The 27,975-nt window shown below is 40.9% G+C and overlaps 1 protein-coding gene across 1 annotated transcript in view; it reads left to right on the top strand.

Moving 5' to 3' along the window:
• ACSS3 (acyl-CoA synthetase short chain family member 3) overlaps positions 1-27,975 on the top strand; it is a 123,010-nt gene that overhangs the window by 47,260 nt on the left and 47,775 nt on the right. Inside the window, exons 8-9 of the mRNA XM_038388133.2 lie at positions 7,816-7,967; positions 21,056-21,159. Of these exons, the coding sequence (XP_038244061.2) occupies positions 7,816-7,967; positions 21,056-21,159 (256 nt within the window). The remainder of the gene's footprint in view (positions 1-7,815; positions 7,968-21,055; positions 21,160-27,975) is intronic.

The following is a 27,975-nucleotide window of genomic DNA, read 5'->3' as shown; positions in this document are numbered from 1 at the left end:
TTAAGATAAGCCTCACCAGCAGCAGGGGGGGGAAAGGAGGAAAACCTTTCATGGTGACAAGAAAGGTAGGCCATTTCCAGCAGTTAACAAGAACATCTGAGGAACAGTGGGGGGAGGGGGGGAGAAATAACATGGGGAAATAGTTTTACTTTGTGTAATGACTCATCCATTCCCAGTCTCTATTCAAGCCTAAGTTAATTGTATCCAGTTTGCAAATTAATTCCAATTCAGCAGTCTCTCATTGGAGTCTGTTTTTGAAGTTTTTTTGTTGAAGGATAGCCACCCTCAGGTCTGTAATCGAGTGACCGGAGAGATTGAAGTGTTCTCCGTCTGGTTTTTGAATGTTATAATTCTTGACGTCTGATTTGTGTCCATTTATTCTTTTACGTAGAGACTGTCCAGTTTGACCAATGTACATGGCAGAGGGGCATTGCTGGCACATGATGGCATATATCACATTGGTAGATGCGCAGGTGAACGAGCCTCTGATAGTGTGGCTGATGTGATTATGCCCTATGATGGTGTCCCCTGAATAGATATGTGGACACAGTTGGCAACGGGCTTTGTTGCAAGGATAGGTTCCTGGGTTAGTGGTTCTGTTGTGTGGTGTGTGGTTACTGGTAAGTATTTGCTTCAGGTTGGGGGGCTGTCTGTAAGCAAGGACTGGCCTGTCTCCCAAGATCTGTGAGAGTGATGGGTCATCCTTCAGGATAGGTTGTAGATCCTTGATGATGCATTGGAGAGGTTTTAGTTGGGGGCTGAATGGCTAGTGGCATTCTGTTCTTTTCTTTGTTGGGCCTGTCCTGTAGTAGGTGACTTCTGGGTACTCTTCTGGCTCTGTCAATCTGTTTCTTCACTTCAGCAGGTGGGTATTGTAGTTGTAAGAATGCTTGATAGAGATCTTGTAGGTGTTTGTCTCTGTCTGAGGGGTTGGAGCAAATGCGGTTATATCGTAGAGCTTCGCGGTAGACAATGGATCGTGTGGTATGATCTGGATGAAAGCTGGAAGCATGTAGGTAGGAATAGCGGTCAGTAGGTTTCTGATATACGGTGGTGTTTATGTGACCATCGCGTATTAGCACCGTAGTGTCCAGGAAGTGAATCTCTTGTGTGGAATTCCTCAAGGGCTTCTTTTCCATGGGTCCAGATGATGAAGATGTCATCAATGTAGCGCAAGTAGAGTAGGGGCATTAGGGGACGAAAGCTGAGGAAGCATTGTTCTAAGTCAGCCATAAAAATGTTGGCATACTGTGGGGCCATGCGGGTACCCATTGCAGTGTCGCTGATTTGAAGGTATACATTGTCCCCAAATGTGAAATAGTTATGGGTGAGGACAGAGTCACAAAGTTCAGCCACCAGGTGTGCCGTGACATTATCGGGGATACTGTTCCTGACGGCTTGTAGTCCATCTTTGTGTGGAATGTTGGTGTAGAGGGCTTCTACATCCATAGTGGCTAGGATGTGGATAGGTGTTTTTAGGAAGATCACCAATGGATTGTAGTTTCCTCAGGAAGTCAGTGGAGTCTCGAAGATAGCTGGGAGTGCTGGTAACGTAGGGCCTGAGGAGGGAGTCTACATAGCCAGACAATCCAGACAATCCTGCTGTCAGGGTGCCAATGCCTGAGATGATGGGGTGTCCAGGATTTCCAGGTTTATGGATCTTGGGTAGCAGATAGAATACCCCAGGTCGGGGTTCTAGGGGTGTGTCTGTGCGGATTTGTTCTTGTGCTTTTTCAGGGAGTTTCTTGAGCAAATGCTGTAGTTTCTTTTGGTAGCTCTCAGTGGGATCAGAGGGTAATGGCTTGTAGAAAGTGGTGTTGGAGAGCTGTCTAGTAGCCTCTTGTTCATATTCCGACCTATTCATGATGACGACAGCACCTCCTTTGTCAGCTTTTTTGATTATGATGTCAGAGTTGTTTCTGAGGCTGTGGATGGCATTGTGTTCTGCATGGCTGAGGTTATGGGGCAAGTGATGCTGCTTTTCCATAATTTCAGCCCGTGCACGTCGGCGGAAGCACTCTATGTAGAAGTCCAGTCTCCTGACCTTCAGGAGGAGTCCACCCAGAATCCTTCTTTTTGTAGTGCTGGTAGGAAGGTCTCTGTGGGTTAATATGTTGGCCAGAGGTGTGTTGGAAATATTCCTTGAGTTGGAGACATCGAAAATAGGATTCTAGGTCACCACAGAACTGTATCATGTTCGTGGGGGTGGAGGGGCAAAAGGAGAGGCCCCGAGATAGGACAGATTCTTCTGCTGGGTTAAGAGTACAGTTGGATAGATTAACAATATTGCTGGGTGGGTTACGGGAACCACTTTTGTGGTCCATTGCGGCATGTAGTAGTTTAGATAGTTTAGTGTCCTTTTTCTTTTGTAGAGAAGCAAAGTGTGTGTTGTAAATGGCTTGTCTAGTTTTTGTAAAGTCCAGCCACGAGGAAGTTTGTGTGGAAGGTTGGTTCTTTATGAGAGTATCCAGTTTTGAGAGCTCATTTTTAATCTTTCCCTGTTTGCTGTAGAGGATGTTGATCAGGTGGTTCCGCAGTTTCTTTGAGAGTGTGTGGCGCAAGCTGTCAGCATAGTCTGTGTGGTATGTAGATTGTAATGGATTTTTTACCTTCAGTCCTTTTGGTATGATGTCCATCTGTTTACATTTGGAGAGGAAGATGATGTCTGTCTGTATCTGTACGAGTTTTTTCATGAAGTTGACAGATTTCCACTCTATACGGCTAAATTCAGTGCCTTGCATAATGACAGGGTTCAGAGTAGCAGCCGTGTTAGTCTGTATTCTCAAAAAGAAAAGGAGTACTTGTGGCACCTTAGAGACTAACAAATTTATTTGAGCATAAGCTTTCGTGAGCAACATTATGGCCCATTATCTTGAATAGACTCTTCACAATCGGCTGTCTAGACTGGAAGCATCTTGGTTTGTGGGTGTCAGCCAGGTGCAACCACATTTGAAATACAGATACATAGTCAATATTCATAACTCCAGATACAAAAATGGTATATGCATACAATTAGGATAATTATATTCAGCAAATCATATTTCCAATGACACCTCACATGACACATTTTGTCCAAGACGCATCATAATTATGTCATCATATCATTAATCATACCACTATGATGACTATGGGGTGCAGAGTGTCACACCTAGTATTAAAAGAAAAAGGACAGTTTCTAGCTGCTTGCATCTACACCACACAAAGGCCAACAAACAGCTTAACATCTTCATGAGTGGACACAGGCTAGACCATGACTCAGTCTGTGTATCTAGGTGTTACGCTGGACCGTAACTTGAGTTTTCAAGCAAAACCTTACTAAGATCACACTGTAAATGAAAGACAAGAAACAACCAGATCAGCAAACTAGCTGGTTCCTGGGGAGGCAATGTGCAGACATTAAGAAACTCTGGGATTGCCTTGTGCTATTCTGTAATAGAGTGTTGCTCCCTGGTGTGGCTTAGCTCTTCTCACGTGGGTCTGGTAGACACTCAGTTAAACGGAACAAAGTGTTTAATAACAGATACCACGAAACTGACTGACCTGTCCTGGCTTCCAGTCATGTTCAGCCTCAACCCTCCTGATATGGGCTTTGCAGAATATGCACTGTAAGGTGTGTCACATCTACCCTTGTTTAAAGATGTGTTTAGTCTACCAAGCTGAGTTCACAGTCACAGCTCAAGGCATCCTGTATCGACAGTTCCCCTAAGATTGACAGAGCCAGAAGACTACCCAGAAGTCACCTACTACAGGACAGGCCCAACAAAGAAAATAACAGAACGCCACTAGCCATCACCTTCAGCCCCCAAATAAAACCTCTCCAACGCATCATCAAGGATCTACAACCTATCCTGAAGGACGACCCATCACTCTCACAGATCTTGGGAGACAGGCCAGTCCTTGCTTACAGACAGCCCCCCAATCTGAAGCAAATACTCACCAGCAACCACACAACAGAACCACTAACCCAGGAACCTATCCTTGCAACAAAGCCCGTTGCCAACTGTTTCCACATATCTATTCAGGGGACACCATCATAGGGCCTAATCACATCAGCCACACTATCAGAGGCTTGTTCACCTGCGCTTCTACCAATGTGACATATGCCATCATGTGCCGTGAATGCCCCTCTGCCATGTACATTGGTCAAACTGGACAGTCTCTACATAAAAGAATAAATGGACACAAATCAGATGTCAAGAATTATAACATTCAAAAACCAGTCGGAGAACACTTCAATCTCTCCGGTCACTCGATTACAGACCTGAGGGTGGCTATCCTTCAACAAAAATACTTCAAAAACAGACTCCAATGAGAGACTGCTGAATTGGAATTAATTTGCAAACTGGATACAATTAACTTAGGCTTGAATAGAGACTGGGAATGGATGAGTCATTACACAAAGTAAAACTATTTCCCCATGTTATTTCTCCCCCCCCACCCCACCCCCCACTGTTCCTCAGATGTTCTTGTTAACTGCTGGAAATGGCCTACCTTTCTTGTCACCATGAAAGGTTTTCCTCCTTTCCCCTCCCTGCTGCTGGTGAGGCTCATCTTAAGTGATCACTCTCCTTACAGTGTGTATGATAAAACCCATTGCTTCATGTTCTCTGTGTGTGTATATAAATCTCCCCTTTATATTTTCCACCAAATGCATCCGATGAAGTGAGCTGTAGCTCACGAAATCTTGTGCTCAAATAAATTTGTTAGTCTCTGAGGTGGCACAAGTACTCCTTTTCTTTTTCCTAAGGACCTTGATATCCTCTTCGGGTGGCATACTAGGTGACAGGCATGTTTGAAACTTGTTCTTATCTCATGAATAATCCAACAGTCCAGCCCCCTGGTTTTGACCTTCCACATCATCTCTGGGTAAAACTCAATCACTTCAGACGTAGATTAATCAGATGTGCTGCTAATGACTGTAAGTGGGGTCCTTGTGACTTCCCCTTTGCTTCTGGGGCCAGTTAAAAGATCTAAGTCACACTTGTAGGCTGCATTCATTAACAAGGGCTGCTTGGACTTCCTCATAGACTTGCATAATGCCCTTCACTCAGCTATTGAATGGTTAAGACACTTAGACTAACACAGTTGACTTGATCGTCTACATAAATGCAATCACAATATGTACACATATATGCAACACGCTCTAAATTCTCATTTATGCCAGATGGTGGAGATTTGAGTTTGTAATGTGCATTTGTTTGACTGCTGTAGTGCAACAATATGGTGACATTCGCAACTATGAAACGCTTCCTCTGGGCTTGTGGCTTCTTGTCCAATGTTTATGCTAGTGGCATTTTCAGTATGAAAGCTGTATACACCTCTTGACTTGGCTATAAGCCCTGTGTGATACAGAAAGTTCATCGTCTAAATGTGATCTTTCTAGTGAAAAGGCCTTGGCAATATCTGTAGAGCTTTTCCTAAAAGTCCCTCTGTTTTTACTTATTCTCTTTATCATTTAAAAGAAACAGGGATGGTGACCTTCACTCACTGCAGCAATCAGGAGCAATAAATTTTTTATTAGAAGATCGCGTGCCACCTGGTTTCCTTATTTACAGCACTGTAGAAAATGATTGGTTCTTTTTATCCCTAGCCATGCAGGGCAATCTGTCACATCTGGTTACTGTTGTTTACTATTCCCCTGGCATGTTTTGAGCTATGGAAAGTCAGTGCTTAGTAAAAAGCTGCTATTGTAGCACACCAAAATACAAAGGGCCAGATTCTTGCCCCTTCTCCAGCCTTTTTGTGCTGCTGTAGGAGCATGAAGGGGCCAGAAAGCCAGTATGAGCAGCCAGCTGGGGATTTTTGTAAGGTGAGGGGAATCCTTGGTAGCAAAGAGCCAGCATAATGGAATTCTATATTACCACTGTGACAATCTGTGTCCAGACACCCCAGTGGGAAAACAGAAGGTTTGAACCTCCAAAATGAGCAGTTGGAACCAACTGGTTACATACTATATAGTTGTACTATAAAAGTGAATTGAGTGGGGTCTTTTATGAAAGCTTGTGATATTCTGGACTTGGTCACTATGAGCTATGTATACAGACTGTGGTTATGAATCTAGGTGTTTAAGCACAGAGAAAACTGTGTTTCTGATCGGTACGGCAGTTTTATCATCGCCTCACAATAGGGCGGAGTAACAGCCAAGATGGGAGAGAATCCAAGCCAGTTCTTTACCCAAAACCAGTTTCAAGTGACGATGAATTGTCCAGCTCAGGAAACGACAATAGTTGACCATTAATGTTAATGGAAAGACATTGAGACAATTGGGTATTTTCCCACTTTGTATAGCAGTAGTAACTGAAAAAAGGGGAAAAAACCTGCCAACCCTTTTAAAATGGAAGGGGTTTCAAGCAGGGGTAGTCAATAATTTTTTTGTTAAAATCCAAATTTCTTGGTCAAGGTATAGTCAAGGTCCAGACTCCAGAGAAAATAATACCAATAACGATAATACTAAGTAAATAAAAAGATTTTTTGGGTTCAAAATCATCTGACTGTCCAGATTTTGCCCGTGGTCTGTCTATTGACCACCCCTCATCTGAAGTGAAATCCATCTTGAATTTGAGGGATAGTCTCAAAGGCAGGAGTCTGTCTGTCAACACTGGATTCCCCACTATGGCTAGGGACATGCTAGGAAACTGTTCAAAGAGAAAAGGTAACTTATTCTAGAAAAGAGATTTTATCTAATATGGAAGTGCAAAGCCTGAAGGTTTCTTTGTATATTTTCTGTGGAACGTGTCTGTTTGCTTTTCCTTACTATTTTATCTTTAAATCTGTGGTTTTTCTGCTAAATATACCTTTTACCCCAGAGGGTCTCTGTTGTGCAAACTGTGTGACATGTGAATGCAACTGTGAACTGATAAATGGGGGGCTGGTTTCATGCCTTTGGGGTGACAAACCAGAGGGGAACAGTCCTAGTGTCCGCTACTTCAGAATTTGAGGAGGACAGTTTGGGGAGACTTGGGACTGGAAAGGCTGTTGGTATCATCCTGCAAGGAGTAACTAGGCTGATGGAGGTTAGGGTATGGCCTTGTGCTTGTGGGCAGGCTGCTGGTGTCAGATCTGAGCCATAGGATAGCATCAAGACACCCCAAAGTGACTGGGTAGACAGTTGCAGAACCCCTTACTGCTCTGGGTGAACCCCAAAATATCACAACCACCTTCTGTGCCTCTGCACTGACAATGTAACTGGGAGAAAGGGAATGTGGCTAGAGTGCTAGTCCCCTGCCTCACCCCTTCTGCCCAAGGCCCCGCCCCTTCCGTCCAAGGTCCTGCCCCCACTCCACCCCCTGTTCTCACCCTCTGAGGCCAGAGGAGCCCCAAGACCCCAACGTGGCTGGGGTTGTAGTGGGGAGCATTAGCAGAGGTTTGAGGTGGCTTAGGCTCCCCCAGCCTCCATTACGTGCCAGCCATGCAGCCCGTTGGGACTCTGAAGCTGTTCTACACTGTTCCAGGACCAGGGTTGGTGCAGAATTGACTCTCTCTGTCTCCAGTGTAGAAACAGCTCTTTTGTGGCTCTTCTTTTAACACACATCCCTCCCCCAACTTTTCCTAGCTGCAGCTAGCACTTACTGGGAACAGTTGGAGATTGAGCTCAGAACCTTTTAGGTTTACTTTGAAACAAGACTCCAGCTTGTGGTATTAATTGTGTAGCAAATGAATAATCTCATTGTATATCAACAAAGGTATTTCAAAAGTGTTTTTGAAATACAGCTGTTGTGTGTTGATTGCTATTGTTGTTATGTGTTCAAGTTGTGAGCTGTCAAGGAATTATGAAATATTTTTATCCTATGACATTTTATATTAATCTCTCCATAGGGGAAGCCTGTGGGAACGCCAGATGCTGGTGCTTACTTCCGTGTGCTAGCAGAGCATGGAGTGGCTGCCTTTTTTACTGCACCAACTGCAATTAGAGCAATCCGTCAGCAGGACCCTGAGGCAGATTTGGGAAAGCAGTACTGTTTGACAAGGTGAACTAAGGATAAATTGGAAATCGTTTGTTATAGAAATAAACTTGATAAACTGAGGAGAGTATAATGTCTAGAGCTTTGAACACTTAAGCAGTAGAATATAAATATATAAAATACCAACCGTATTTTATTTATAAATGTGTATAGAGCATGTGTGAAAGTGTGTGTGTGTGGGTTTATATAATAATCTACATATATTACACAAAATCTACATAAAATAATATTATTAAGGTTGCAAAGTTAGGCACTCAAAAAAATAAGGAATGTCTCAAAGTTGCCTATGCAATTTCCTGGTCTTTATTTATGTCATCACATACTGTTTTTTCCACAAGACCCTGTGATCATTCAGTGCACAGCATGGACAGTGCTCACTTAATGAGCAGCTATTCATTGTGTTGTTTTGTCCTTGTGTTCATTGTGTTGTCCTAGGCCTTATTTACTCCACACTATTCTAAGCCTGCTCTAAAGACAGAATTATTAATTTCCCCATGGGCTTTTCTGTGGTGCTCATTAGTATAGCGTTTGTGATTCATGCATATGCTAAGTATCTTCACATGATCTCTGTGCAGTGAGGAGGTGATACTTTTCCCATTTTATGGTTGGGGAGCTAAGATACAGAGAGATTAAAGTCAAAAGTTTACACTAATTTTGTGTGCACAATCTGAGCAACCTGAAACCTGATTTTTCAGCGTTCTTAGCATTATATGGTGCTCTACTGTTCATGAATTCGCACTGAATTCAGTTGCAGCTGTGAGTGAGCGGTACTTCTTCAAATTGAAGTCTCAAGTTGGCCACCCAGAAATTAAGGAAAACACAGTTATGACCACCTGTGAAAACTTTGTTTTATGTAACTTGCCTAACACCATATAGGAACTCTGTAGCAGAGGCAGGGATAGAATCTAGTTCTCCAGAACAACATTAACCATGCCTTAACCATGAGACTTTCCTTTCTCTTCCTGCAATCCCCTGACTCATTCACTTATAGGTAAGGCTAAGACTTTGTTATGGTTATTTTTAGCAAAAGTCATGGACTGGTCACGGGCAATTAAAAAAAAAATTCACGGAAGCCGTGACCTGCCTGTGACTTTTGCTGCTGCGGCTCCCTGGTTTCCCACACCACCGTGGTGTTTGGGAGCTGTGGGGCCTGTTCCCCCTCAGCAGCTGGAAGCTGCAGGGGGCCTTCCCTACACTCATAGCGATTGGGAGCTGCAGGGTGACCATATTTCCCAAAGAGAAAACAGGACACTCCCAGCCTCTCACCTGAGGCTTCCCCTTTCCCCTCCCATGTTCCCACCCCCCATATCCGCACAAGGCTGTCGCCCATCACTGGAACCCCGAGGAGGGCCCCCTCAGGAGTCTGTCACCTGTTGCTGTAACCTTGCGGGGGGCCCCTTGTTGCCTGTCGCTCCTGTCCCTGGAACCCTGCCAGGGCTCCACTGGCTGCCAGCTCCCGAGTCCTGCAGCCCCTGGGGCTAAAGCAGAAAATGTCACAGATTCCGTGACTTCCCAGACCTCTGTAACGTAAACGTAGCCTTACTTATAGGTAACCTTCCAACAACTGCAACCAATGAAGCAGGGGTCCTATTGACAAGTTTCCTTTACTACACGGCCTTGATTGATCCTTAGAGAGCACAGTCCATCTTGTGCACTTAATGAAGCAGGGGTCCTATGAAAAAATAGTATGTGGTCGTGTAATTAAAGATTGTATCATAATGCATATGCATAAGAGGGCAAATTTAAGGTTGTTTATGCAACCTTAATTCTGGTATTTCCTAACTGTCGCAGTCCTGTCTCTTCCTCACCCTTGGCTCCTTGTTCCAGTTCCATTCTCCTTGTTTTTCTACTCTCTATTCCTCACACTTCTGATCCCAGTCCTAATCTTCCACTCTGTGCTCATGTTTGAATACCAAACTACTCCAGTCCCAGAATTCCATTCCCTCATCCAATTTCAGGCTCCTCGCTCAGCCAGTCCTAGTGCCCCCCTTCCAGTTACTCATCCTAACTCTCTCTCTCCCTCAACTGACTCCCAGTCTCCCTCACAGGACTCCTCCCAGTTCTCTGTATGCATCCCAGTTCCTTGTCAGCTTTCTCTTCCACCCCCCACTGGTTCCTAGTCCAAGTCTCCTTGCCCACTACTTGCAATCTCCCTGTCATCCAGCTCCTAATGTGATCTGTTCCCCGGCCCCAGTGTCCTTGCTCAACAAGTTCCAGCCTCGCTGCTCAGCCAGTCCCAGCCTACCTGCCTCTGTCTCCATGCTACCCAGTCCCATTCCACCCCCTTCCAACTCTCTTGGTCTCTCTAGTCTTTGTCTTAATCTGCTCCATTCCTTGCCCCGGCCCAGTTTTTGTCCCTTCAGCATTTGAATTAGGGGGCTTCCTCCTCCAGCCTGCCTGGGTGCCAGCAGGTAGATCATTGAGAGCACATGAGAGACAGGCTCTCAGTTCCAGTGCTTGGCCCCCCGAGTCCTGGAGCAGCTGGAAGTGACAACTACAGGGAAAATCTGGTTTTGCCCCTATTGCCTTTGACTGAAGCATGTTCTGTTGCTCTGTAGAGATGGTGCATGCACAATGCATTCACACATGGGAGATGTGAGGGGATGGAGCATGCTCAGTTGCTCTGTAGGGATGGCATGCAGAATCTGGTGAGCATTAAGAGCTGTGAGAGGGATGAGCATGCTCAGTGAGGATGGATTCTGAAGATTTTAGCTGGTAAAATCGAAGTCTCTACTAAGTATGTGCAAATAGTGATTTTTTTCAAGGACTTAGAACTTGGCCAAATTTAACTGGATTTTCACTGGGATGGCAAAAGGCACATCCCTATTACAAAGGCTACACCCTGCCAAATTTCAAGTCCCTGCTACAAAGCATAGGGAACGAGAGTTTTTTCCAAAGAAAAAGTTGCCAGAATTTTGTAACATGCATAAACAATGTATTTTTCTCTAGCGTTGTTCTTGGAAATGGCTGAACAGTTTTGTCTGAAACTTAAAAATCAGTCTGAGGCAGACAGCTGGCATAAAAAATCTCAACCAAATTAGTTAGAGTTTGATAAATTATAAGCAACTGAAAACAATGTCTTTTAATGAGAAGTGTTGGGCAATCTTAATAGGCAGTGCAACCGGCCCTGCCTATAACATATGTATAATTTATTTTTAGCAAAGAGATATTTAAGTCTTTTTGTTTAAAGTGCAGTTAAACAGTAAAATATGACTGTAAAATTGGAATCTGGATGTTGCCTATCTGGATGTTGATTATCTGTGACTTCTGCATTAAATTTGGTCAGCTCACAAATAGAAACAAAGCCTTTAAGTTCCAGTCCTAAAAACTCCTTCTGGGATGTGATAGTCATCCTGTTCTTTCTGGCTCTGACATCAGCAATAATAAAGATTGTGCATCTGGAACCTAGCTAACAGTTTGGCTGATGATGTGTGATCAAGAGCAGAATCTCTGAACGTGTATGAGACACCTTTTGGAAGAGACTCCAATGCTGCCAACACCCAGCTATACATCTCCTTCTCCTCAGCAAATACGACTCATGCCATCTCACAAATGTCATGATGCCTTCAAGAGATGGTCACCTGGGAATTAAAAAAACAAAAAATCTGTCTTCATTGGAAGGGGAGGGGGGAAATCACTTGGAGCTAGTCAAGGCACTGTCTTTCAGTTGTCAAAATAATGTTTGATGATGATAAATCATATCGTCCGTTGCTTAACCACGCTTTGGTTTGTTATGAAATATACTCAAGAGACCACATAATCAATGTCAGTCAGGTTTATTGCTACAATCCAATAATAATATAATTCAGGAAAAGGGTTCTATAGGATACTAGTCTCTGGGAAGCCATCTTGCACAGCGATGTTACATTCACCTTGTGCAGAAGGTGTGCTCCCAAAGTTGCACATTTCAATTGGTAGTATTTTTAAGATGATTTTGCAAGTTATACATTTCTTTACATGTCACTAAAATTCAACCCATCAGTTTGTCCCAGTTCCTTAACTTGTTGTTTGTTCCTTTCCTTATCTTTGTTCTGAATACCAGCATTCCTGGTATTGGACTGTGAAGGTACGTTCTAGGTTTGTACCATGGTAGAACAATCATATATCTTGTCGTCTTACTTTGGGATATTCCAGTACTGGCCTGTGAGAATAACTCCCTACCTGTTGCTATGGTAAAATACTTGTAAATCCTGATCCTGACTCCTTTCCTATCTACTTAATCCAAAACTTACTTCAGCTAATGCAAGATGTTATGGGATATTTGGTATAGGATTATAGAAAAGGAGTAGGCCAATTTAGGATTATAGAAAAGGAGTAATATTTGTACTTAATGCATACTAATGTATATATTATAATTTATGGTGCAAATAATATATATTATTAATATATATGCTAGCCAGCATATATTGGTCAGCAATAAGGTTTAGAGGTAATATAAAGATTATTACTTCTCCCTGGTGGTACTCTGGCCTGTAAACTGTTGCTTCTGAACAGTATGGTAACTACAGAGCTATTGGACCATAGAATGATCTATTTTAAACATAACTTCAAGGAGTACACAGTGAAACTTAATTTTATCTGCATAAAGCTCAAGTTATTGTGGCTTTGTGCAGGGGAAATCTACCCTGACAACTTGAGGTATGAGACATAGAGCTGCAACACAGCCCCTGTGTCATACTGTGGGCATGGAATACTAGTAGGGTGATCAGATAGCAAGTGTGAAAAATCGGGATGGGAGCTGGGGGTAATAGGCACCTATATAAGACAAAGCTCTGAATATCGGGACTGTCCCTATGAAATTGGGACATCTGGTCACCCTAAATATACCCACGTGTAAAAGAGGTGTTAGGCATTATTTACCTTTGATGAGAGACAAAGATGAGGGGTATATAGAAGTATATAAAATGATGCTCTTGTGTTATGAGACAGGAAGAACAGAAGTTACTGATTTGGTGTTTAAAAAATGGCAAATTCAAACTAATAAGGGTAAATACTTTTCCAAATGCCACGGAATTAGACTGTGTAACTCACTGCTACAGGAAGTCATTGAGGCCACGAATTTACCAAGATTCAAATATAATGGACAACTGGTCTGATCCAGTATGGCAGTTCCTATGCCCTACTAGATCTGTGCAATTGTAGATCACATAGCTCTGTTCCCATTAGAATCCTTTGCCTCAATTTATGAGAGTTCTTGTGAAGTCTCCTGCAGTGAGGTGGGGATGTAATGGCTGACGTGTTCAGCTGTTTCCGTATGGCCCTTCCCAATACACCCCTGCTGTGCGTTTTAAGTGGTGTGGAGGATCATGCATGGGTCCTGTGCTCCAAGGGAAAATTCATCCAGAGAGAAGAAAACCACTACCAACAAAAGTAGTAAAATTAGAATACCCCCCCAAATATGCAAAATTATAATTTAATAATTTCTTTTACATGTTCAAATTATATCTGTCCATAGTCTCTAGGTATATTTAGAAAGAATTAATAAAAATTCCATAATACATCCACCAACCTATGTTAGTAAATGCAAACTAAATCCCCAGCCAGCCCCTTCAGACAACAGTTTGGAGACAAGGCGGAGATCTTGCTGGGGCACCACTCTCCTTGTCAGGTAAAACTGGAGTACGAATTCCGAAGTGGATGGCTCTCCGCTGAAAATACTCTGTCTTGTGTCACACCCTAAATGGAAACTTAAGGAACTGTCAGGTCAAGCACCTGGGCTTTCAGGAAATTGTATGAATAGAGAGGTATGTTTTCTTTTGTACTGGCACTGTACTTACTTGAGTAATTCAATGCCAAAAAAGTACATGCTGTATCTGTCTTCCAAGATTGGATCCTACATGCACTGATCCAAAGCTTTATGTAGCTTAATTCTTCTTCAGTGCATTTTGGATTGAAAACCTAAAGCTTAATTACATTGATTTATAATATCAGGAATCCACGTTTCAGAGACAACAGTTTAGGACATGTTCACTTAACACAGAGGTCAAAAGATTTCATGAACATCAAGTTCAAGGAGCAGGATTGCTATGATAAATGCATTGACAGATTGTAACCATTAAGTTTTCAGTGCGATTCAAAATATAAAATTGTTCATACCAGGACTTTTTTCATATCTATACATATATAGTGTTCTGCATCACTTACACACCTCTCTTTTGATTTACTTTTCAGGAGGAGAAAATAATTAATTCCATATTTCTTTTGCTTATTAGTCTATTTAGCTGTGACGCTCTTAGTACCTTTCCCAGACATGAAGAAGAGCTCTGTGTAGCTCTAAAACTTGTCTCTCTCACCAACAAAAGTTGGTCCAGTAAAAGATACCTCATTCACCTTGTCCCTCTAATTTAGGCAAGTCTTTTTAAAGTTTTCTCTGTGCATTTATGTCCTGATCTGTAAAATGGGGATAATTATGTGACGCTAAAGAGCTTGTCCTCACTGCATTGTTAGCTCTAGCTATAACTTGAGTTTTGCCCCTAACCTGACTCCCGTGCACACACACACACACAAGCCTCTAGCTCAAGCTATGTGGTGTTTTAAGTTCAAGCTATCTGGCCCATTCAGGGAAGGATGCAAGAGGTTGGGTGGGAATGCTTGAGGCTCCAGTTATGCAGCAGTTAGAGTTATAATGAATCATCAGCTGCTAACTGAATCACTCTGTGCTGCTAATCAAATCAATCTATTTTAGTTTGAGTGTGGTCGATCTAATTCAGGGATTTTAACCTTTTTTTTTTCATTTGTGGACCCCTAAAAAATTTCAAATGGAGATGTGGACCTCTTTGGAAATCTTAGATGTGGTCTGCAGACCCCCAAGGATCCACAGATCACAGGTTGAAAACCACTGTTCTGTGGTAATGACAGCCTTTCATGGACCACTTAGACATAACCTATGGCCCCTTAGGGGTCCATGGACCACATGTTGAAAACCACTACTCTAATTCAAGGTGGGCTAGCTCAGGTGAACAAGCCCTTAATTTTTTAAATTTTTTCAGTTTCACAGTTTAATATTTTTTTAATGTTTTCACTGTGAGATTTTTTTAAATTAATTATAAATCCCCCAAGTTGCATAGATGAAGTTAGACAGAATAAATGCAGGCTGGATTTAGGTGATAAATTTAGGTGCCCATGTTTAGGTTTCAGAGGTGATATGACTCTGCACCTCTCCTTAGCACTTGGGTACCAAAATATAGAGTTAGGTGCCTAACTATAGGTTTCCAAGTTTGAAACATTTGGTCTGTTTCTACTCTAAGCCGTTCATACTGTCTTGTATTGCCTGCCTCTTTTGAACAAACTTAGAAACTTCCTTATCTGTCCTCTGTTTGCCTGCTTCAGCTTGCCAAAGGTGGTTTTTTTCGTGGCAGCAAAATGATATACGATATATATATTGGACTTAACTCTTATCCTTGTGGCAGTTGTAGTCATCGTTCTCCATCTTGAACTGCTATGTAAAGTACTCTCTCAAGTCATTGTTAATTCAGAGGATGGACTCTGATCCTAATTTACTGATCCCAATTGATAATCAGTGGTCTCTTTAAAGCTGCACAAGCTGTTTTTGTTTTGTTTGTCTTCTCCCACTCTATTAACTTTTGGCTACTACTAGAAAATTGCCTAGCATGTAGAGCTGTGCTGTGAATGGAGCCAAAGACTCATGTCCATGGAGAGGAAATCACAGTTACAGTCAATAGTATTAATACAATTAAGATTAATTGTTTTAGTTAATACAGCTTTGGTTATTCTTTGGGATCTTGCCTCCTGAGATATTTCCTTTTGCAAACAATTAGAGTGCTCCACTGAACTGGAATAAAAAATATTGAAGAATAACATCTCATTTGGTGAGCTCAGTTTAATTTGTGAAGGAATTAAGTTTTTATTCTAAATCTATTCGGCTAGAACATTGCTATAAGCTTCCTCACAGCAGGATCCTGCTAATGCTGCAGAGAAAGGAATACTACTATGAATCATTTCAACCTCCTTTCTCTCTTGGGTTGTTATCATTGACAATAATGGAAGGGTTGCCATACACAAGACATTTTGTCCAGTGTATTACAGTGAAATACACTGAACGATGACTAATAAAGAATTATAATGCCAAACAAACTTAGTGCTCATTAATTTATATAATTATTTTTCAATTTTTTATAATGGAATGTCAATGAAAATAGTACATTGTTTGACACAAAACCGTGTTCTTCAAACATGAAGCATAATGTTCATGTGACTTCATTATTTGATTATAATACTCTACATCAGTGGATCATGCATGATGAACATCACACACTCTCTTGCTCACTCCCTCAAAAAAAACCAAACAGCCAAAAATTTTTCAGGAGAAATGGAGAACCCTGAATGCACGTTCACCAAATTAGTAAAAGATAAACAACTTTCAAATATTTTGTATGTATTTGTAATGTTTATGGACCCGGTCCTGCACACATGTATGTGTGTAATTTTATTCACACAAATATCCTATTGAGGTCAATGTGGCTACTCATGTAAGTACAGTTATGTATCTCTCATTGGACCCAAGTTCAAAGTTTTCTGTTGCTCCTCAAAAAGGGTTGCTTATTATTTATTATTTTCTCCTGGAGGTGGATGAAATGGATAGTGGTGGATTAGTCTTCTTTCAATTACCGTGCTTTTATATTGAGATCTTATTGACTCCATCCTCCTCCTAAGTGTCTATGGGCAGGTACAGGGTATAAAAACAGGCATATGAAAAGTGGTGTGTAAATTATTCGGAAATGAGAAATGTATGTGATATAACAGTGGGACTACTCATGTGAGTAAAGTTACTGTGTAAGAGTTTGCATAAGACCTGTAGTCTGCTAGTACGTTCTACGTTCTAGATCCTAAATAATATTTTTGTGTTGTAGGGACCTACTTAAAAAGCACTTCAGTTCACCTTCAAGACCTTACCATACCAAAGGGGGAGTGAAATGAATTTGTAGTGCTTCATGACAACTTGTGACAAAGCATATGATAAAACATGATGTTAAAAGATTTTGTGGGTTTAATACATGGTTATATAGCACTATTTAATTTAATAATAATTAATTAATAATACAAATGCAATTTGCACCTATTGTTGCTGCCAAAAGATGCCTCTGTTTCTGCTGCAGTTTGCTAGAGAACATCCCTCCAGATGAATAGAATTCTAGCACATACTATGATGTCAAGTACATACAGCATCAATTGAGTGTTTAATGTGCACGCAGCATATTATTCAGCAAAGAGGTGGCTATAATAAGTGTGCTACCTTTATTGTACTATTTGGAAATCTAAATGATTTGTAAACTCTTAGACTATATGGAATCTTCAACAGGGTTTCAGATGCTATATATATATATATCGTCTCTGTTGTTGTTTGCCTCTGAAATTTACAGGTTGCTTTTAGGCCAATCTCTCTCTCTCTCCCCATGTCTCTCAGAATTAACAAATTTTCAAAGTATTATTTTTATTTCATATATGACTTAGAATATTTGCTTTAAGATTATTCATGTACGTTGGTTGTACTTCTGGAAAAGGGGTTAGCTTCAGTAGTTGCTAGAAATCCCATTTTCAAATGACTGGTTCAGTTAAGGTTAGAAAACTATTGAATATCAACCTTAAAATGGAACACTGTTTACAGCTTTAACTATAGAGAGACTACTGGTCTTGTCATAAAAATCTTAATTTCTGTGTAATTTGTTTCTTATTTTCTGATACTTTTTTCTGCTCCTTTTCTGATACTTTTTTCTGCTCCTTCCCGTCATTTCTTGACTCCTTTTCCTGTTTACACAGGGTCAGAGGTGCCCATGTTTCTTTGCCATTCCATGGTACAGGTTTGTAAGCTTGACGGTCCAGGCCTTTTCTCTTCAGACTTCTCTTGAGAGGGTCTTTCCATCATATCCTGTCTTCCTTTCTTGCTACTCGCTTCCTCCCATGTTTTCTTTGCTTGTCGTCATTCTCCCATTCTTATCACATGTCAGGCTGGCTTGTTTGAGGTGAGCTGATCTGTCAATGAGAGTCCCAAGTTTCTTCCCTGCTTCTGCTTTCTTCCCTGTACAATCTGTTTACTCTCTGCATGCTAGCTGTTCACCTCAGTATATTATTGTCTACTACGTATATCTCCTTTTCTTCCATCTCTGTAAGACCCACCATTTCCAAACCATACAGCAGGTGGGACAAATACTCAACATACACTGTTGGTTTCAGTAGTTACTTAGTTGCCCATCCCACAGTACTTCTGTCACCTTTTTCACTGCCACCCATGCACATTAGTTTCTTGTTTTCACTTCTCCAGTTCTTTCTCCAAAGGCACTAAATGTACTTCCCAAGTACACAAATTCTTTCTTCTGATTGTTTTTCTCCTGGAACGTCAGTCAACCGCTCTGCTTCCACCTTCCCTACTTGCATAACTTCAGTGTTCTTTGTGTTTGCCTTCAAATACAGATGCCCACTCTGATACCATATTTACCAATTCCTCTTTAGCTCTTTCCAGCTATTCGCGTAGCTGAAGTCGATGCATCTCAGTTTGACTTACCTGGCCTCCTCACAGTGGTGAGTCGACCGTGGCGGCTCCCCCGTCGCCTCTGCTTACTCCTCCTGCTGAGGTGGAGTCAGGCGTTGATTCAGGGATCGATTTATCACATTTAGATGAGACGCGATAAATCAATCTCCGATAGAGTGAACACTACCTGCCGATGCAGCGGGTAGTGAATTCATGCCCTTAGCGATCAGCCAAAAGGGACAGCGTACATTAGTTTTCTCTGTGGCTCTGCAGTCTTGCTGCTTCTACTAATGAACTCCATAACTGGAAGAGAAGTGGACTCAGCACAATGCTTTGTCTCCCACATCACCTCAGAACTCTCTGAAATTCCATGTATAGTTACCATCTTAGCTCGGTTTCAGAGTAGCAGCCGTGTTAGTCTGTATTCTCAAAAAGAAAAGGAGTACTTGTGGCACCTTAGAGACTAACAAATTTATTAGAGCATAAGCTTTCGTGAGCTACAGCTCACTTCATCGGATGCATCTTAGCTCGTGATCCTTGGTACAGCTCCTTTGTCATCTCCGCTTCTTGAAGTCCCCTTCCTATCCATCTCAATATTCCAAACACTAGCTCCCAAGGAACCAAGACATATGCTTTTCTCAGGATTAGTCAGTACTGCATAGCAATTAAATCATCCATTTATCATTTTTTCAAATTTCAGTCTTATTGCAGATATTGTGTTTATAGTACTCCTTCCCTTCCTAAAGCCATGTTGCTCCGTTTCTATAGTTTCCTATACCTTGCATCTCAGTCTTTGCTTCCAAAATTCTCTCAAGGGCTTTGAGAAGCTGACTTAACAGGATGATGCCCCAGTAGGTGTTGGATAATTTGCATAATCCTTATCCTTTCAAAGAGGCACAATCAATCCCATTCTTCAGTCATCTGGTATCCTACCTTGGTCTAATAAATCACATACCTGTGAAGCCATGTTACTCCAGTATCTCCAGTGACCTTGATCATATCAACAGTTTTTATGTTCACCAATTGCTTTCTCTTATTCAGTGCTGCTTCTGCCTCCTCTGTAGAGATTAGTATCTTTTGAGACTTCCCCATAACTGTTGGTGCTTAAATGAGAAGCGAAAGCTGCAAATGGAACAGCCTACGAAAATATGTTTTCCATACCTCTATCATCTCCATAGAGTTGCTTACCACACAATTCCTATTCTTCTCACATAAAGAATTGTTCATATCTCATGCTTCATTGTTTCTCTATTTGGTCAGCCGCAAAACCAATGCCACCATCTTCCTTCAGCTTTCAGTATCATTCCTCTTCTGTCTCTATTCTTACCTCAAGTGCATTTTTAGCCACAATTTTTGCTTGCATTTTTTATTCTCATGATCACGAGCTGCTTCCTCAAACTCTGAATTATTCATTCTTTCTTTTTAACTTCTCTTTTATATCAGACTTCCACTACCAGCTTGTTCTCTCTGAAAGCACCCCACTCATTCTGCCACATGTTACCTCTGCTGCTTTGATGAAACATTCTTTAAAATTCTTCCATTCTCCCTCCACTGACTTCATTGTTCTTGGAAAAGTATGAAAGCCTTCCTTCACTTTTCCTCCACTTTTATGGGGGTGGGAGGGAAACTTTCTCTCCCCTCCCCCCATATCTCCATTTACATAACCACCAATGCAATTTCTTCCTCAGCATTATCTTTTTTTCCTGGTTTCTCAGGCTGCAATTTTTTTAGCTGTTAATACTTTGTTGTTCTGCCACATAATCTCTCAGTATAACCTTTTTGTCTTTAACCATTTTCATATGTTCTCTTCTTATCAAAATATAGTCTACCCGGGGCATGCTTTTTCCACTCTAGCATGTCATCAGGTGGGATTCTCTTTTTTGAGCCATGTATTCGCCACTGAGAACCCATTAAACAAACAGTGCTCAACCCATTTCTTTCCTTCTGCCTTTCTTTTACCAAAGCTAGATTTACTCACCACTCGTCTGCTGGGCACCCTTCACCAGCATGAAGTTTTAGTGAGCACTAACAAGGAGTTACTCTCAACCATGACCACTAATTCTGCTAGATCATTTCTAAAGCTCTCCATCTCTTGCATAGTTCTACCTTGTTTAGTAACATATGCTGACCTAACACACACAGGCCTACTCTCTATCTTCAACATTCAGCCATCCATCAGTCTTCTCTTCTTTCTACCCTTATGAAAACCTCAGCAATGTCTGGGCTCACAATGAGAGCTCCTTTCTGGTAGATTGTATTCGTTTTGTAGGTATTGACATTGTACACACTATATTGTTTCTGTTTTTAAATGTAATACATTTTTATATTTAAGTTTACTCTTCTTGAATTGTTGAGCTAGTAGTGGTGTCCCAAGGCCATCACATTTTAAAAAGGAGGCTATTTTTAAGTATTATATTAAGAAGCATACATTAATATCCATAGGTATGCAATTTCCATTCAGTAGGCTGGAACAGAAAAACACTTTCCATCCTTCAACATCTTGGACATAGAACACATGTTTCTAAAGTTTATAGAGAAATATATTCCTTTTCTGTTTTACCTTTCCTTATCAAGCATTAACATCTAAAATTTTTACCATTTTATTTAGGTTCCGAACATTATTTGTAGCTGGTGAACACTGTGATGTGGAGACATTAGAATGGTCCAAAAAAGTCTTCAAGGTCCCAGTGTTGGATCACTGGTGGCAAACTGGTGAGCACTTTGCAATATTGTTTGAAATTCTCCCTCTCACTAAGCTTTACAGACTTGATTCCTGTTTTCTGCAAAGCAATCACTACAGGTGGATTCTTCCATCCACATGACTTCCTATTTATGTTTGCCTGGGGGCGGAAAGCAGTATGCGTTTAGCAAACTGTGTGTTTAAAATAATGTGGAAAACACAATATAGTGTTTTCTGATACCTGCGTTTAAAAGATTTAACATCATTATTATCATCACTATATTGCCATCTGTAACTATATTATATGTGTACATGTGTTTATCCCCTCACAAACAAATCTTGATCTATTAGAGAAGCTTTTAGATTTGTTTTATACACTCTTCAGTGTATTTTATGTATGAAAAATATGGCACACAATAGGCTCCTCAGTTTTTGGTCATGTTCCATTTGGACCTGATCCAGCACCCATTAAATGACTACCATTGACTTGAATGGGAGCTGGATCGAGCCCTTAGATCACACTGGGAGAATCAAAAGCACCAGTGTATGTGTAACTATGTCACAAATTCTGGTGACAGACTGCTTGCTTCTAGCAGTTAGACTGAACAGCTCTTTGCCATAACTCTGAATGATGTGTGTGTCTCAATTTTTTTTCTCTCTCTCTTGTGTGTGTGTGTGTGTGTGTGTGTGTGTGTAAAATTGTGACAGGGTCAGGCCAGATGGCTACAGGAAAGTGATCCTATTGGGATCCGGGCTACAGGAAAGTAATAGAAGGCAGATATATTAGCCCCAGGTTGAGTAACAGGGAAGGTTCCAGAACAATCAGGAACTTTCTGGAAACAATTAAGGCAGACAGGCTGATTAGAACATCTGCAGCCAATCAAGAAGCTGCTAGAATCAATTATGAGAGGCAGGCTAATCAAGGCACCTGTGTTTAAAAAGGAGCTCACTTCAGTTTGTGGTGCTGGGAGCAAGAGGCACTAGGAGCTGAGAGTTAGAAGGTGTACTGCTGGAGAACTGAGGAGTACATGCATTATCAAACACCAGGAGGAAGGTCCTATGGTGAGGATAAAGAAGGTGTTGGGAGGAGGCCATGGGGAAGTAGCCCAGGGAGTTGCAGCTGTTGCACAGCTGTTCCAGGAGGCACTCTAGGCAGCTCCATTCCACAGGGCCTCGGGCTGGAACCCAGAGTAGAGGGTGGGCCCGGCCCGGGTTCTCCCCCAACCTCCCAACTCCTGATCAGACACAGGAGGAGTTGACCTGGACTGTGGATTCAAGAAAACAGCCAAACTGAGGGCTGCTGTGAATCTCTGAGGCGAGCAAATCTGCCAATAAGCGCAAAACCACCAAGGCAGAGGAGGAACTTATATCAGAATGGGCTTCATGTGTTACATAAATTAAGCACATTGGAGAAACCTTATGCTTTGGGTTTTTTTTGGATCTCTTTGTGCCAAGAATATTCCTTTCAGTTTCTATGCATCACTGTTTGATTATAGAATTTCACAGATCTTTGTATGAGACAGAATGTTTTCTGCTTGCTCCATGATGGGTGGCATATGGAATGGACATGAGGCAGAAAAATGTGGTTTAAGGATACAATTGCCTGGAATAGAGATGCTTCTATAGTTCTGATCTCATCTTATTTACCATATACACTTAAATCAGTCTAGTAGGCTTAAAGTGCAGCTTATCTGTATAAACATTTCAGCACTTGTGTGAGATATTCGAAAGACAGTGGTGTTGCCTGTTACTTAATCCTTGTGCCTATTATTTGATAAAAATAAAAGTGTTACAACATGGAGAGAGAACCTATTTTTTCCTCCTGTGCAACTTTAGTAATACTGAAGAATAGATTCATAAATAAAATAATCCATTTTCACTTCTGATAGGTTTGAATATAACTTGTGCTGTTCTGTGCAGCTAGTGCACCCAGGCTTAAAGAAAAGGCTCCCTGATGTCTGAGAACAAACATATGTCAATCCTAGCAAGAGACTGTGTTTCATATGTTTTTTTTAATGTAGAGAAATCTTATGATGATCCTATATTGTCTGTTTTCACTTTTGAAGAACATTTTATTAAGTGGATTTCCATTGTTGTGAAATATTACTGATTCATATACTAAATAAGTCTTCAGTGCATTAAAACATACCCTGTAGAGATCCACTCAATTACATTTGAAAATTTTGGGCTTTGGAGCAAGACAGTTCATGCTAGATAATGCTGGATGACTGCTGTAATTTAAGTGGGTGTTAAACAGTTCTTTTGGTCCTGTGAATTAAAGTGCATTTTATAAAAATATTACAGAGGTGCAGAATTTAATAGTTATGAATTACTGACAATCTGGCATAGAGCAAGAGGAAATCTCTCAGAGGCACGTCCCCAGCCATTTAGGGCTTCACAGGTCGATACTAAAGCCTTGCTCTCTGCCTGCAAACCATCATGCAGATCAGAGCAGAGTCACCAATTCAAAGGCCAGAAGGAACCATGGTGATCGTCTAGTCTGACTTTCTGTATGACACAGGCCAGGGAACTTCCCCAAAATAATTCTGAGTGCATATCTTTTAGAAAAATACATCCAATCTTGATTTTAAAATGCAGTGATGGAGAATCTACCATAACCCTTAGTAAATTCATCCAATGATTAATTACTAATTATTAAAAATGTACGGCTTTTATTTCCAGTCTGAATTTGTCTAGCTTTAGCTTGCAGCCATTGGATTGTAATTGTACCTTTCTAATGAAGAGCCCATTATCAAATATTTGTCCACCATGTAGGTACTTAGAGACTGTAATCAAGTTACCTCTCAACCTTCTCTTTGTTAAACTAAATAGATTGAGGTCTTTGAGTCTGTTACTATAAGCTATGTGTTTCAAATCCTTTAATCGTTGTTGTGACTCTTTTCTGAACCCTCTTCAATTTATCAACATCCTTCTTGAATTGTGGGCACCAAACTGGACACTGTATTCCAGCATCAGTCACACCAGTGCAAAATAGAGAGGTAAAATTACTTCTCTACTTCTACTCAATATTTCCCTATTTACATGTACCAGGGTCACGCTAGTTCTTTTGACCACATCATCGTTCTAGGAGCTCATATTCAACTAATTATCCACCAAGATTCTCACATTTTTTTCAGTGTCACTACTTCCCAGGATAGAATCCCCAATCCTGTAAATATGGGCTCACAGCTGTCACATTCTGCACTAACTTTAGTTTCCCGGATGATTTAAGTTGAAGTTCCATGTACAGCACATTGCTGTAGTGTAATATTAAAGTGACAATGTGATATCATAATAGCAAGGCCGCATCTGAAAGAACTAGTTATGCCTTCCGGGCCAGATGCAGATGAAAAAATGTCCTGATTACCACCGCTGTGAGATCATCTAACAGCACTTGGGGTTACATTAGTACCCATAGACTGCAAACTTGAGTAATAAGTAACAGAGAAACACACCCTCAATTGTATGGCCAGATATAATTCTTGCCAGTGATGACCATCTGAAAGCTCTTTAGAAGATAGGAATGAAGTCTGTGAACCCTAATGGAAGGAAATAGGGCAAGTCAACAGTGCTTCATGGCCAATGGTATTTACGAGAGCTGATAGATCTGACATATGTATCAGAGGGGTAGCCGTGTTAGTCTGTATCCACAAAAATGAGGAGTCTGGTGGCACCTTAAAGACTAACGGATTTATTTGAGCATAAGCTTTCGTGGGTCGAATTGTTTTTTGACCCACGAAAGCTTATGTCCCGATAAATCTGTTAGTCTTCAGTATCAGTATGGACACTTGTTCTTTATCAGCAGATTATCTAGCAAGGCACCCAGAATACTCCACAGTCTGTACCCAGATGGACAGGTCAGGAAGATTTTGTATGTCAAAATGCTTTGAGAATTGTTTTGCAAGGGTAACCTTAACCAAAAATGGAAGATTTCAATCTTGGGAAAAATCTGGCTATTACCATCAGCATCAAGTGATGGCCTCACAACAACTTCCTATACAGAAATCAGCAACCTGTCCTACCTAGGTCATTGGCAGTCTCCACCAGCTGGGGATGCTGTTCTTCCCAGCTTGCCTTGCTCAGAAAAGAATCACTTGGTTGCAAAGTATGGATTATAGCACAAAATATTCCTAACGTCTCTAGAGTTGCAGCTGTGTTAGTCTGTATCCGCAAAAAGACTCTAGTATCTCAGGGAGCATCATTGGCCTAAACTTAGCCAGAAGAGTCTTAATCGCTCTGCAACTGCTGAAGTGGATATTTCAGGCCAATCAATTTTCTCTTCAAAGTAACATGCAATTTCCTCGCAATGGAAAGTACTCGCTTCAGTTGGAATAACCAAAGCTGTCCACTACTTCAAACAACTCTGCTGATCAGGAGTAAGCCAATGCTAAAAATAAACTCCTGTTTGCCTCATGCACAACCACTGCAAAAAGGCTCTAAAATTGTTAGAGTGCTCTTGATCAGATCAAGCCTACTTCTGTCATTTGGTACTCTAGACATCTTTTCCTCTCACTTTTATTTGTGTCTGCTCACCTGTAAACCATGATGACCTATTAGAATGGAGCCAGAGAAGATATCATCTAGGGGTAGGATCATTTAATCAATAATACATTTTTTTGTTTTCTTTTAATTGCTTTTATAGAAAGTCTTATGACAAAATATATACATGTTTTATAAACACAAACATTAAATATATAATTTGCATATCTTAGAAGACATAATTGTATGTGTTTGGAGTAGGGGAGGTTTGAGAGATCTGCCTATGGATGGGAGTAGTGCATCTGAACATTGTGCTCATCTATGTATAGAGAAGGGATAATTTTGTTTTGGTTTTATGCATATATTAGTGCAGGTGCTTGGTTTTTGCATATTTATAGAAAAATAATACTTTGCATTTAAATAGCATGAAATTTTCATCTTCAAAGTGTTTGTTCAAACATGAGCTAATTAATTCTCATAACACCCCTGTGAGGTAGGTAAAGTGTTATCCCACTTTCACAGATGTGGAAATTGAGGAAGAGAGATGACTTGTCCCAAGCCACACAGCTACACAGATTCAGGGTTAGAACTCTTATGTTCCTGTGCTCAAAGAAAAAAGTTTCCTGTCATGCTTACATATGGTTTTGCTCTGTATGTGTGAGTGAGTGATGGGTAATAGAAAAATATGTTTGGGGCCCAGCATTGTGTGTGTGCATTGGTGTTTTAAGAGAATATAATTTGCCTCTGCCAGGTTTTTCTAGTTAAGCATTCCAAATAAATATCATGTAAGGTACTTTGACAAAAATATCTTTGAAATATCCTACATCTTTTGAAATTCAGGGATTATACTTGATATGTCCAGTTTTCCAAGGAGGTCCCCATTTTCTTTAGTATGGATACATGAGGAAATACTGAGAATGGATTACTCCCATTCGAATTGGAACTTGGATTTTAGTAGAGAAATACTATTGTCACCCCACCACCTCTTCATTGCTGTAATTGAAGAGGTGATGGTTGTGAAAGTTTGCATTAGAGAGCCTCCTCTGCATTTAGCTGTTAATTATTCAATGCTTGTAGAACAAAGATATAAAGTGAAATTGTCCAATAATTTTTTGTCTTCAAAAAAAGGTTCACAAATAAGATTTCCTTCACTTTCTATTAAGTGTAAGAAGTAAGGGTAATTTGTCTTGTAGATACAAGACAAGGAGATATCTGAGATATCTGACTGAGGAGATATCTGAGCCATTATCTTTGAAAAGTCATGGAAGAGGGGAGACATTCCAGAAGACCGGAAAAGGGCATATATAGTGCCCATCTATAAAAAGGGAAATAAGGACAATCTGGGGAATTACAGACCAGTCATCTTAACTTCTCTACCCAGAAAGACAATGGAGCAAATAATCAATCAGTTTGCAAACACCTCAAAGATAATAAGGTGTTAAGTTAGCATGGCTTTGTCAAGAACAAATCATGTCAAACCAACCTGATAGCTTTCTCTGACAGTGTAACAAGCCTTGTGGATGGGGGGAAGCGGTAGATGTGGTATATCTTGACTTTAGTAAGGCTTTTAATACTGTCTTGCATGACCGTCTCATAAACAAAATAGGGAAATACAACCTAGATGGAGCTACTATAACGTGGGTGCATAACTGGTTGGAAAATCGTTCCCAGAGAGTAGCTATCAGTGGTTCACCATCATGCTGGAAGGGCATAACGAGTGGGGTCTTGCAGGGATCGGTTCTGGATCCGGTTCTTTTCAATATCTTCATCAATAATTTAGATAATGGCATAGAGAGTACACTTGTAATGTTTGTGGATGATACCGAGCTAGGAGGGGTTGCAAGTGGTTTGGAAGAGAGGATTAAAATTCAAAATGATCTGGAGAAATGGTCTGAAGTAAATAGGATGAAATTCAATAAGGACAAATGTAAAGTACTCCACTTAGGAAGGAACAACCATTTGCACACCCATAAAATGGGAAATGACTGGCTAGGAAGGAGTACTGCAGAAAGGGATTTGGGGTTCATAGTGGATCACAAGCTAAATATGAGTCAACAATGTAACGCTGTTGCAAAAAAAGCAAACGTCATTCTGGGATGTATTAGCAGGAGTATTGTAAGCAAGACACGAGAAGTAATTCTTCCTCTCTACTACATGCTGATTAGGCCTCAACGGGAGTATTGTTTCCAGTTCTGGGCACCATATTTCAGGAAAGATGTGGACAAATTGGAGAAAGTCCAGAGAAGGGCAACAAAAATGATTAAAGGTATAGAAAACATGACCTATGAGGGAAGATTGAAAAAATTGAGTTTGTTTAGTCTGGCGAAGAGAAGACTGAGAGGGGGCATATTTTTTCAAGTACATAAATG

The sequence above is a fragment of the Dermochelys coriacea genome, chromosome 1 (genome assembly GCF_009764565.3).
Source record: "Dermochelys coriacea isolate rDerCor1 chromosome 1, rDerCor1.pri.v4, whole genome shotgun sequence".
In the NCBI taxonomy this organism is placed as follows: domain Eukaryota; kingdom Metazoa; phylum Chordata; order Testudines; family Dermochelyidae; genus Dermochelys; species Dermochelys coriacea.
The sequence above is the reverse complement of the archived record's forward strand: the minus strand, read 5'-3'. Positions and strand labels throughout refer to the sequence as shown.